The 13,122-nt window shown below is 56.3% G+C and overlaps 1 protein-coding gene across 2 annotated transcripts in view; it reads left to right on the forward strand.

Annotated features, from left to right (window-relative positions):
• The window catches only part of CAMK2A (calcium/calmodulin dependent protein kinase II alpha), a 60,098-nt gene extending 55,449 nt beyond the window's left edge, over positions 1-4,649 (forward strand). For both annotated transcript variants that reach the window (XM_014852628.3, XM_014852627.3), the window contains 2 exons: positions 2,544-2,772; positions 3,073-4,649. In XM_014852628.3, the coding sequence (XP_014708114.1) occupies positions 2,544-2,772; positions 3,073-3,076 (233 nt within the window). In that variant the 3' untranslated portion in view covers positions 3,077-4,649. The remainder of the gene's footprint in view (positions 1-2,543; positions 2,773-3,072) is intronic.
• Positions 4,650-13,122: the final 8,473 nt, after the last annotated feature.

Below are 13,122 nucleotides of genomic sequence, written 5' to 3' on the forward strand. Positions count from 1 at the left end.
CAGAAGGGGAAACTGAGGCCCAGAGAGGGGAAGTGACTTGTTCAAAGGAACCCAGGAAGTCGGTGGCAGAGCCTGGTCCTGACTCACTCCAGCGCCCCTTCCCTTCCCTGTGCCTCTCCCCATCTGCACATTCGTGGCCCCCAGCTGGGTACTCCTCTCCTGCCTGCACCCAATCTGACCGAATCTTAGAGAGCACAGGGGCTCAAGAGCAGCCCAAAAAGCTGTGAAGAAGGAAGTTGCTTTTTCCATTGACAAATCAAACTCTGATTCTCCATGGCTAGCAATGGAGGTTGAATTCTCATGTGAAGAGAGATGGATGGACCCAAGGGTCCCCATCACCCTGGAGCTCCCTGGCTGATCGCTGCGGCCCCCTCTAAACTGGTCTGTCCTCTGGGGGCACTGGTTCCCCAGAGTGGACCCCTCAGTCCCCACAGAGCAGAGCAGAGACCAGGAGGGCTGGCTCTAAAGGCTCGGGGATGGCAAAAGGGAGACAGAGAGAAAAGCCAAGCCAGCCCTTGGCCTGCGTCCAGGCAGTGGCCCCATCATGACACCGACCCCCTGGACTCTGAGCTTGAACATCTGGTCACATCAAAGGACCCACGAGAACAAGACCCAGGGTAACTGCCTAGTCTGGCCAAGTCCCACCCTCCTGCCTGCTTTCTCCTGCTGGAGGACCCGGCCATTTCTCCCAAGCAATCCACGAGGGTGGATGTTGGAAACATAGAGTCCACTCAAGAGACCCCACATTAGGGTGGTCATTTCTTTACAAATGCCCCTCAGGACTCCAGCCCTCCCCAACAGCAGCAAGGCCCAGGGCCCTAACAATGCCAAGCTCTGTTTGTCCCTTCCAGGATTGTTCTAGATTGTCCTAATTCAGTCCCACCTGGAGACTGACTTCATTCGGGTTCTACTGTGTTTCTTTCAGAAACTAGCTCAGCTTGGGACAAGTCAGATTGCTTCTCTGGGCCTCAGTTTCCAGATCTGCTAAATGGATGCATTGAACTAGACGGTCTTGAGTGCCTCAGACTCTGGATGCTGCTGAGGATGCTCGCGGTGGCCTCCTTGCATTTTGTAGGAGGGCCATTGGATGATCTCTGACCCCTGAGGTCACTCCCAAGCCTATGACACAAAAAGCTCTACATTCTCTCTGTCTGAGAGCCCAGAGTGTAGAAGTCTTAGTCTACATAAATCAGACTCAGAGATTTTGGCCCTTTACCCAAAGCCTGGGTCTAATGTGATTACATTAAGGCATGGGTACTACTGGATGCTTTCTGCAGTCCTGAAAAAAAAGGCATTTTACATTTTTCAGGAAATCCGTGGCTCACAAACCTGGCTGGGCATCAGAATCAGAGGGCAGGGTGGGGAAAGGGGGCTTATTAATATTACAAATTCCTGAACTGGCCTCTCCAAAGGTGGGGATGGGCAGTCTGTATTTTAAGTCAGCTCGCTACGGGATTCAGACCTGCATTTGGTCTACTCTAAGGGGAGCCGTGAGGATTCCTCTGAAGCCCAAGATCCTGGTGACCCCTGTCCAGCCCCTCCCTGGGTCATTGTCTTTCTGTGCTTTTGTTTTCTATCTTGCTGAAAAAATGAGAGTTCCTAGAACCAAAATAATTAATGATAATAATATTAATAATAATGGTGGCTCACATTTCACATAGGGAGAGCTGGTTTCAGGTACTTCTGTCAGTTCTGTCATGATTACAAGACTATGCATTTTGCCCTAACTCTGGAATATTCCATGACCTCACCCCATGACCACCAATACCATCCTTACAATTCCAAGATTCTAAGATTCAACAATTTTAAGATTCCCCCAGTTTCCGTAATTCTATGTGTTAAGAGTACAAGTGGCAAATATGAGGCCATATCTGGACTTCACATGTTTCATGTGGCCTGCATGATGTTTTACATTTGAATTACATGCCAATAATTAAAAATGAGGCATTTTCACATAAAAATGCAGATTTCTAGATTCTCTTGAAAAATCAGAAGGTGAGGCAACGAGTCCCACTTATTCATACAGCAACCACCAGGAAAGCTGTGTTTAGGGAACCCTCTGTAGACGGGACAAGGTATGCTATTCACCACAGTCTCCACCACTCCCTATTGTCTCCCTGACCCAGAGGCAAAGGGTCATTTGGCATCTATACCCAGCTCAGCCTCCTCGTTTATGTGCTTGTCTGGCCTCTGTAGGGATCTGAGTTTGAGGCTCTGGTCTAAGCTCATTTGATTCTATAATCATCTTAGCCCTATATTTCTGTGTCTGAGATACTATGATTCTCAAATTCCGTTCCTCTGCATTTGAAGAATTAGGCATGCCTAAAATCCATTGTGTCCAAGCTGTGATACCATCTAGTCATCTAGAAATTCTGCCTTGACTCCCAGGTAGCTGAGCCCTGTCACAGAGACCCCTCCTCTGGAAATGAGGCAGGCAGAGATGCCTCTTCCGAGAGGGTCGCTGGAAGTTAGGCAAGTAAAGGAAGTGAGGCAGGAAGCCCCCCAGGTGCATCTCCTCTGCTCCCTCCCGTCCCCACCTCCAGTGTGGTCCCGGAACAGCAAGCCTGTGCACACCACCATCCTGAATCCCCACATCCACCTGATGGGTGACGAGTCAGCCTGCATCGCCTACATCCGCATCACGCAGTACCTGGACGCGGGCGGCATCCCCCGCACGGCCCAGTCAGAGGAGACCCGCGTCTGGCACCGCAGGGACGGCAAATGGCAGATCGTCCACTTCCACAGATCTGGGGCACCCTCCGTCTTGCCCCAGTAAGCGCCCCTCCTTCCTGCCGTCCTCTGTTCAGGACAATCTAAAGGAATGGCGTGGTGTCGGTCTGGAGAGGGTGCATGTTTGGGAACCTGGATGCTGGAAGGGAGTGGGGTTGGGGGCAGGACCGTAGGGAGGGGACCTGGCCTGCAGGTCCCAGGGGAATAGCTGGGCAGGACCGGCAGGAGGCAGCTTGAATCCGGCTAAGGAGGTGGGGCAGGTGATTGTGGGGCGGGGGCGGGGGGCACCATGGCACCCTCGGAAGCACCTGTGTTACCCACTGCATGTACTGTGTCTTACAGTTGAAGGAGCAGGCTAGAGAGATCCACTCTTCATCCATGGAATGTGGCTGCTGGTTCTCTCACTTGGATTTTGCTGGAATTCCCCCCATCACGTCACCCCGTCATTGTCACCTTCTTTCATACCTACGTCGAGAAAACCTGTCTGTTGGCAAAAGCCATCACGACTTCAGAGCAAACGGCTGCCTCTCCCTGCCCCCGCGTGCCACTCTGGCTCTCTGTCCCCTGCCAGGGCGGGGCTTCCTCAGGCCTGGGTGCCCTGGGTGCTGGCCCCGAGGACACCCCCACCCGGCTATCATTGGCCTGGTCTTGCCTTGGCCGTAAGCCAGAATGCCCAGCAGTGCGTTCACCCAGGGGCTGGGGAGAAGGAGGGGCAGAGTCAGGAGGAATGTGGCATCGCCTGTCCTCTTCGTGGTATCACGAAGGTATCTAGCCTGTGGTATCGCTCCTCTTCGGGGGCCCCCTGGGGAAGGGCAAGTGGATCCCCAATCCCCTGAGCCAGCCTCCCCTGCAGGAGAGGGTGAGAGAGGAGCAGATGAGAGGAGCCCCCTGCCTCGAACTGCCTCCCTGACTCTTCTCCCGGCCCGTCCTGCCCTCCTGGTCCCTGACTCCCCCTTCTCCCTCGGCGTGGGGAGCGGGGTCCTCTCAGGGTGCCCCCACTTCCTTCCTTCTGCCTTCTGCTGATGTTTACCTCCAACATTAACCGCCCATTCCGCCCTTCCATCAGGCCCGGAGAATTCCAGCTTCGTCAGATCTAAGGGAGAGAATCTGATTGCTTTTTGGGGGCAAAAGAAAGCAACATTTAGGTATCACTTCTACTTGGACCGCATGCCTTTTTATAGCCAAACTTCTGTGTGTTTCGTAAATGGATTTCGCATTAATGGATATTTCTGTAATAACTCCACCTCTCCAATTATTGTGAGGAGGATTGCGTTGGACTGGGAAGAGAGGTGGGAAGAGGGATGAAGGGTAGTTTTTTTCTGTTCTAGGTCTTTTTTTTTTCTTCTTTTTTTCATGTCATCTCTGAGATGGACTTTGTCACCTGTGGTTATCTGGGGCCGAGGTGGACTCAGCCCTGGGGGAAGGGCCTCTCTGACATTTTGGTCTCAAGGATCCTTTCAGGACTGTAGACGCATCAGATGTTAGTGCTGATGAGAAACAGCAAATCAGGGCAGAGAGAGTGGGGAGGTTGTTGGGATGGAAATATGTGGACTTCTCTTTGCTTGCCTCCCAAACCGGGGTCCTTACGACCATGCTTCCCAGGATTTCATCTGACCCCATCTGTGTGCCACCGCAGTGTCCCCCACCCATCTCTGGGGGGTTCACAGCATTTGTCTTCATTGCCTCGCCCCTCGGCATCTGCTGGTCCAAGCAGAGCACTGGAATTCCTGCTCTCCACACCTCGTCCTGCATCCTGGGTTCGCATCTCTCTCTCTCTTTCTTTTCCTTTCTCTCTCCCTCTTCTCCTGGGATTGACTCAGATGTGGAATGCCTCAGCACATCCACCAGGACCTACTGTCTGCACTGTTTTCTTTGCATGACTTTATATGCAGTAAGTATGTTGAAAAAAAAAAAGAAAAGAAGAAAAAACACTCAGCAAAACCAATCTACATGTTTTGGACAAAAAAAAAAAAAACCAATAGAGGTTGTATTCTCAGTGTCCGACTCGGAATTATGTTGCTGCCTCTCTGTGCTTTTGGCCTCTGTGTGGCCGTGTTTTGCCAGCATGAGATACTGTCCCCTCTGGAGGATTTTAGGGGAGGAAAAGCCACATCCCCAGGGATTTGGAGGAGCCTCTGGTTCCCCCGAACCTCTGTGAGTCCTGGGTGTTGGGTGGAGCAGGGCTGAGGGGGATGTTTGATCCAGGACTTTCTGAGTTTTCCCTGATCATGAGCTGTCTGCTGGGCCCTTTTCTCAGCTGCTGCTGCCCCCGGAACAGGTGAGGCAGGCCGGGCGGGGGCTGCAGGCCAGGAACGAGGCTGCCCAGGCCTCCTGGTCTCCAAACTGGTCGATCACTGGCCTCTATCCTTGGCAGAGACCCTGCTGCCGAGGCCCTGGGCGGGGGCACTTGGTCTGGCCCAGGCCCAGAGGGCTTCCCAGTAAGGCCCAGTGATCCCAGCAACCCAGCAGCAAAACCACCTGCCTCCCTTGTGAGCTGCCAGGTCCCCTAACCACCCCTGAGCCAAAGGTGAAAGTGTGTCCTTTACCAGGGGATGCTGCAAATACCAAGGCAAAGTCCGCCCCATCTTTAGCCTCAGTTTCCCCATCAGTTAAAGGGGTTAAACTTTCCTGCCCAGCCTATGTTGCAGGACTGATGGGGAATCAAGCAGGATGTTGAGGTGAAGCCATGTGCACCTGTGAGAACTGACAGAGTTAGTCACCAGCTGGACTCCTGTTCCATTCTGGGCCTGGCCAGTCCCCACCCCCACCCCGGCCCCGCCTGCCCCTTATTCCTCTCTTTGGTGCCTGTCAACTGCTTATCAGCAGTGGGCTGCAGGGGAAAGAGCCTGGTTTGGGGGTTATTAGGATTGCATTCCCAGCTCTAACCAGACTTGCTGTGTGACCTCGGGGAAGTCTCTTCCCCACTCTGGCCCTTGGTTTCTCCGCCAGAGGAAACTGAGGTGAGGGACACCAAGGTCCTGCTTTTCATGGGCTGACACACCTCCCATCCACTGTGTCCCTCTCTAAGTGCCAGAGAAGTGGAGGTAGGTCCCTACCCCAAGCTGAGATGGCCCCACTGTGAAGGCCACGCTTGTGGGTGGGCAGCCAGCTGGTGTGGATCCCAGGGCACCGGCGTGATTCTGAGACAGCAGGCCGGGGAGACTGGCAGAAAGCACCACCCAGAGCCCACCCCACCAGACAGCCAGACTCTGTGCTCCTCCAAAACATCCCGTAGATGCAAAAAATCCCCACCTAAGACAAGACCTCAGCTCCAGCATGCAAACGCGTTTACAGGAAAGTCTGCTCCCGGAGTTGTGCCCACCGTGGCACTAGTCCTCACTCACGGCCTCCTGTCTTCCGTCAAGGGGAGACCCTTTGGGGGGATGTGTTTGCCAGACTCCCCGTGCTGGTTTCTTTGTTACTAACTGTTTGGGGGTTTGTTTCAGTTCTTTTTTTTAACATATGGCTGTGAACTTGAATGACCACTGCTCAAATTTTCTGCTATGGGGCGGGGAGGGAGGGAAGAAGGGGTGTCTGTTTTATTCTTGGTGTTTTCAGTGCAATAAATAGCTACAAACTTCTGTGCACTCGCTGTGTGCCTGTCTCGGTCAAGTGCGCACGCTGGGAGGTTAGGCTGGTTTCTTTCCTGTTCCAGAGCTCCCCACAGTGCAACAGAAAAGCCCAGGTCTTCACTCGGATTGGACCAAGTTGGTCACATGCTCAAGGCTGAGCCAGTCACTGTGGGATTAGGCCTGGACCATGTGCCCCAGCTGTGGAGCCAGGGATGGGGCTGGCTTCCTCTCAGGCACATGGGTGCCCTTAACAAGAGCGAGGGGTGGACATGGGTTGCCACAAATAGCCAACAGCAAAGTCTCGGTCAGGGGCCTGGGGCAAAGCTCTTCTCCAGGTTTCCTTGTATAATGAGGAGGCTGTTGCAGAAGAAGTCCCTCTCCACCCATTCTCTTCTCTACACCCAACCTCACAGACAAACCCCCAGGCCTCAGAGCCCCAGGAATCTGGTTTGGAGAACAGGGCAAGGGGAGGCAGGGTCTCTTCACCCCCAGACTATCTGTGGACCTAGTGCCTGGGGCAGTGGCCTTGGGGCTATACAGAGGGATGGCAGGAGAGGCTCCACTGGCCCAAGGGAGACCTCCAGGGCATTAGAGGCCAGTTTGGTTCTCTGAGCCCAAGCTGCTCAGGCTGAGCCAGGGTGGTGAGGTAGAGGCTTTGGTCTTCCTTGGGCCACAACACAGTGCCCAACTGTCTGCCAGCATAGGTCTTTCATTGCTAGACCCAGGACAGGCCTGGGCAAACCAGACAAGTCAGTCACTCTAAGCCACGCCCCCACGTAAGCAGCCTGGATTCCACAAGGCCAAGGGGCTGTGCCTTCTGGGGCCCACAGTCTCCTCTAGACCATGCTCAGGGCGTCCAGGACTCCAGAATTCCTGCACCAGCCACTCCCTGAGTCTATGCTCGCTGATGGTGTGCATGGTGACCAGGAGGGATGCACCCCTTGCACACACATGAGGACCATCACGGTGAGAGCAGAGGCCAAGGCTGAAAAGAGCCAGGAGGTGGGTTGCAGAGGGACCTGGGGACTTCCATTTGCGCTCTTGCCCTGGAGCCTGCCGACGTGAGCACCACGACTTCTCCCAGCTCCGCATTCATGCGGCGCCCTGGGATCTCCCACCTGGAGGATGTGCGGGTTTGGGTTGCCATTTCAGACACTCGCCAGCAGGTGGCAGCACAGGAGCAGGTTACAGGAGGTCCTGGGCCGTGAGCAGCAACTAGGCTCCGGCAGCTCCCTGTTGACCTCAAGCGGTATCCTTTAACTCTCGGAAAATACCAACTCCACCCAAAACACTATTATGTCCCAAGAGCAGGACCCTTTATAGTTCGCCAAGTGCTTTCACAACACCACTTGTCCCAGTTACAGCAGCCCTATTTTGAAGATGAAGGCGATGAGACTCAGAGGCAAAGAGGCTTCTTGCAAGCCCGAGCCAGGACTGCAGAGCTCTGCTCCTTCCGGGGCCTCATGTGCCCTGGTCTGTGTCTCCCCATCTCTGACAGCCAGCAAATAGTGACTGGGATTCTCAGGAACACCCCCTTTCTTTGACCCTCTGTCCCTTCCAGCTACTGCCCCAGTTGTCTACACCTGCAGTCTCTATCTCCTCACTGCCCATTTAACCCAAAACCTGCGGCAGAGGGCTGGCTCCCCCTCATTCTCTTGCTCAGCACATAGCAATGCCTTCTCACCCTTCAAGACGCAGCTCCGGTATCTCCTCCTTCGAGAAGCCTCCTCTCTCTCCCAGCACACACTGGGGTGGGTCCTCTAGGAGTCTCTACAACCCCCTCCACCCACCTCGCCATAGCTCTCTGGGTTGAAGTCACCCAAGCAAGCGTCTGCAAAACTGTGCCCTCCTGGAAGGGGGACCAGCGTCTCGCTACGCTCACCGTGCACACAGCAAGAATCACCATTCTTGCAGAGAGTAGACCCCGGCCAATGTGCTGCTGGAACGCAGGAGGAGTGGACGCTGCAGGGGCTCGAGCATTCCACCCCCTCTGCAATAACCACGGCTAACACTAGACACCAAGTGCCAGGCACTCCGACCTCCCTTATACATGCTCTCTGATCCTCAGTTCCCCTGTCTACTGGGCACTGCTCCTCCCTTCCTTACCCGAACAAGGAGACTGCAGTGCGGAAGAGTGAAGGAACCTGCCCAAGATGGCCTGGGGCGGGCGGGAGGGAGGTGAGATTCAGAATTTTAGCCGCTCCGAACATCGGCTGGGGCGAGCTGCGGCAGGCTGGGCTCTGAGGAGGGTCCAGAGATGAGCCAGACTTGTCTCCCGTCCCCAGGAATCCCCTATGCCACCCCAGAGAGTGAGAGGCATGCAGAGAACTGGAACTCAGGACAGTCTGGGACGGGGGCTGGACCTGGAGGTACAGAGTGGTGGGAGCCAGAGAACGAGCAGGAGCGTGGCAGTGGCTGGGGCCTCTGCGGAGGCCCCAGCAGCTGCTCACAGGCTGAGATGCGGGGAAAGAGTGCAGGCATGAGCAGAGGCTGGGGGCCTAGAACAGTGGGTCAGGTAGGGGTCGGAGAGAAGGGTCTAGGGAGGGGGCTGTGGGGGACCAGAAGTGTCAGAGGGCCGACTCTGCCTCGAATCTACCATGCTGTGGGTGTGCCTTCCAGGACATGGGCGGGCCCCCAGCAATGGAATGGCCTTCCCCAGACTAGGGTTGTAGTAAATCTTTTAGGAAACATCCTCCAGCAGGTGCTAGGAGTATTTGCACAGGGCAAGGCAGGGCAGATCCAGTCCTGTGGGAATGGCCCCCTTTCCTGTCCTTCCTCCCAAGGTGAGCCCCACCCTTCCTTCTCCACCTGGGCCTGCCAAGGTCTCAGAAGCCACTTCCCTCTGGGAAGCCTGGCTCTGCCATCCCTTCCTGGGCGCCAGGCCACACCTGGGGGGTGGATGGAGCTAGCTAGCAGTGAACTATCCCTTCTCCCAAGAAAAAGGTAGGGGTTATCATCATTGTCTCTCAGTGTGACCTTGGATGAGTTGCTTTCCCTCTATGGACCTCAGTTTCCTATTACAGCGATGGGGTTGAACCTGTGGTCCCCAAATATGAGAACAGGGCTGGCTGCTGCAGAATCACCCAGGGAGTCTGCTAAAAATACAGATGTTTCAAGCCCCACCCGCAGAGGACAGGATATGTTAGGCCTCCTGGGCAGGGCTCCAGGCAGCTGTAGTTTTAGTAAGCACCCAGTCTGGGAATCCTGCACCCCCTTCTCCAGTTCTCACAGTCACACTGGGAGCTGGAAGATCCAGTTATTGGCAAGCCCCACCCCAGGCTTCCCGCTTCCCCATCCCGCTCCCCTGACTCAGCTAGATCAATATTTACCATCGGCCCCTCCCCTGCCTCTGACTCCTGCCACCCCAAGCCCCGAAGCTCTCTGAGACCCTGACCCTGAGGCAGCAGAGTCAAGGTCAAAGCAAGGCTCCTAATATTGTCTCCATCCTGCAAGAGGGGCCAATCCCTGAATCCAGCTCCAAAGGAGATGCTGCTCCCCCCTGTAGCTCTCCTCGGCATGGTCCCTAGCAAATGGTTGAACTGGGCTGGTGGGGGCACAGAGCCCCCCTCTGCCCACAGCTCTCCCCCGAAGCACCTCTGTGGGGTGCACTGTTCCTGTCCAACCTATTCATTTTACAGACGGGGACACTGAGGCCCCAGCCTCCACGGCACCTTGCCATGGAACAGGAAGGTGCCAGCAAGCCCTGGGCCTCCGTCTTAGCTGGTCTTTGGCTCCAAGCACACTGACCCCACCCTCCTTCTCCCTGGGCTGGTTGGAGGCAGGAGCTGGGCCTCAGTTTCTTTATCTGTACAAGGGACAGCAGGCTCATGAGAACCATCCCACCTCCAGAGTTTCTACCTGCTACGTTTTGCACTAAGCACTTGGGTCATTTTTTTTTAAATGTGCATGGAGCATCTATATTATCTCATTTAATCCCCTTCCAGGGGAAAACTGTTCTCCCCATTTTACATCTGAGGACACTGGGGTTCAGAGAGCTGAAGTAGGAGGTTCAGCCGGGTTGCACAACCAGTGAGGGGTGGGGCCGGGACTGGGCTCTGACCAATGGAGGTCCAAGTCTGCCTTGGCTCCTACCAGCTACAATTCTCGAAAGGATGCGGCTCACAGATGCTGTGGACTTTAGCAGGAAAAGGCTTTCTTTCCCCAAAACAAAAAGTGATCCTGGATGAGGGTGCTGGGAGGGGGCCTCCGTGTGGCAGGGGGAGGGGGGGTTGAGGGAAGCTTGCAGGGGGGCAGGCTGCTGCTCTGTCCTGAGGGAGAAGGTCAGGCAGCAGGAAGTCAGGCCGAGACGGAGCCGGGGGGTGTGGGCCAAGGATCTGCGGGCGGGCAGGCGGCCCTGGACGCCCTTCCAGGGCAGGACCAGCGTCAGCGATGCCCCAGAGGGAGTGGCCTAGTGCTCAAGGAGCCAAACTTTCCATGAGCCACCAGCAAAAAATGAGTCTGGAGAAGAGGGTCCACCACAGACCCCAGAGACTCAGCAACCCAGGGTCACGTGGAATTCGGAGGGGCCGCGACTGTCTTAACTCTTCCATGTCTGTCCCCAGAGCCGCAGACAAACAGCTTTCAGTTTGACGCTGCATCGTATAAAGCTGTGAACTGACACTGTGGGTCGTCACGGCCCCACAGCCAGGGAGGGGCAGAGCTGGGAGTGAACCGGGGTCTGCGTGGCTGAGCATGCCCCGCCTCCCTCATTATGCCTGCTGCCTTGCCGCCCCAAGTGCTCTGGTGTCCAGGGAGCATGATAGAAGCAACTCAACTGCACAGAAATGAAATGGATTGTCTCAGAAGACCGTGAGCGCCCCGTGCAGGCTGCGCTGGGCTGTCGGGGCTCGCCAGACGTGGGGCTGAACCAGGCTCCCTGAAGACTCTGGGAGTCCGCACCTGGTGGGCAGGGGGCAAGGCTTGTGGAGGACAGAACTTAAAGGACAGACAGGATTCCCGTGGGCGGATGGGGAACATGCAGGATCAGGTTGCCTGGGCCTGCTCAGGGTACCACGCAGGGATGAACTCAGCTGTGGCAGTGGAGGGGAACACAGGAGGTAGGGCCTACTGAGGACCAACATCAAGGGAACCGGTGTGGCCCCTGGGGTTGTCTGTTGACCCTCACTTGACCTGGTGGCTGGCCCCAACAGTGTAGTGAGGAGCCCCTCCCCCTTCTGCTCCTCCTCCCCAACTCCCTCTCCGTCCCCACCCCCACTCCCGCTCCCCCCCCCCCCCCCCCCCCCCCCCCCCGTCCCCCAGCTTTGCTCTCACAGATCCCAGGCTGGAAGTGACTGCAGATGGTCCAGTGCCCCATCTCAGGGCTTCACAGCACTGCTCAAGAGAACACTGAGTGCCAGAACAGGAATGAAGGGCCCCAGGGCACCCTCCATCACACCCCAGCCAGGCATATATGCTGTCCCCCAGGGCCCCCCACCAGCCTCTGGAGTCAGGGGTCATGGACACAAGATCAGCTGAGGCAGGGAGCAGAGCACTGAGTGGGGCTGGGGAGCCCTGGGCCTGGCCTCAGCTCTAGCTCACGCTCACGTGGGCCTGGGGCAAGCCCTGCCCCTCTGGCTGCAGCCCCCCAAGTCCGCAGCTATGACCCGCATGGAGAGGCCCATGGGAGGCCCTAAGTGAGCCACGCTGTTTTACGTCTTTTGAATCAATTGCTCATATTTAAAAATGGGAAACTTCTCATAAAAATCCGGATTTCCAACTTCTCTTACAAAGCTGGGCTACCTGGCTACCCGGGCCCACACTTCTAGGGGTAGTCTCCCTCTCAAGACAGGCCTGCTTTCTTCCTGCTTCGTCGCAGCCTCCCTTCTGTCTCGTCCCTCCAACACTGACCAAGAGGCAGCTGCCATGTATTCTCCTGCTCATTCCTCCAGCTCTGTCACCGGGTCCCCTGCCTGGCCCTGGAGGCTCTTGGGTTTGGCATCTGCTAGGACAGTCTAGGATTCCAGGCTGGGGTCCCACTCCAGACAGGGCACATGCTTCCCCTCAGGTGCCTGTTCTGCTGTCATCGGGGTCCCTGGTCCCTGGTCAGTTCCTACTGCAGTAGGGGCCCGGCTGGGGTTGTTCTGAGCCGGGGAGTCCTGAAGTCAGTAGAAGGACCAGGATGGGAGGAGCTGGGAGATGGCACGGGCAGCAGAGGGAGGAGAGGGTGGTGTGGCAGGAGAGCGCGTCTGGGAGCAGCGGGAATGGGAAAAGCAGGACAGCGTGGAGGACCGGGCTACGGAGGGCTAGTGCAGGAACCACAGGCCCAGCAGCAGGGGAAGGGAAGGAAGGAGGAAGCAAGGCAGGGGAGGTGAGGCTGGTGGGGTCCATAGACTCCCAGAATCCTCCAGTCACAGTCTCGGAATCTAGGGAGAAACCTAAATTCCACATGTGACTCCCAGGAGGCCAGGCTGCAGCCAAGAGGCTGGGTGAGGAGTACTCTCAAGTCCATAGCCCGGGCCTGGGGTCTGTCCCAGAGCAGCGGGGAGAGCTGGCAGCGCCTCCTCCCGGACAGAGGCCCGGGGACAGGGCCACTTTGCAAGGGCTGGCGCCAGGGGCTCTGTTAGCAAGGCTGGAGCCTGCCCCCGGGGTGTGGGAAGAAGCACCCTGAATTGTGAAGGCCATTCTTGCATCCTCTGCAAATTAGCAAACCCATTTCTCTTCCCCCACCTAGAGCCCCAAACAAAGAGGGGCGGGAGGGGGCCCGGCCCTTTGTTAGGGGAAATTTATTAATATCCGAAATATGCAGCGGCCCTTCCTCTCCACCCCCAGTCAAAGCCTTTGCAAACACCTGGCCTCGCATTTGAAAGGCCCTGGGGCTCTT

This window comes from Equus asinus, chromosome 9, assembly GCF_041296235.1.
Source record: "Equus asinus isolate D_3611 breed Donkey chromosome 9, EquAss-T2T_v2, whole genome shotgun sequence".
In the NCBI taxonomy this organism is placed as follows: domain Eukaryota; kingdom Metazoa; phylum Chordata; class Mammalia; order Perissodactyla; family Equidae; genus Equus; species Equus asinus.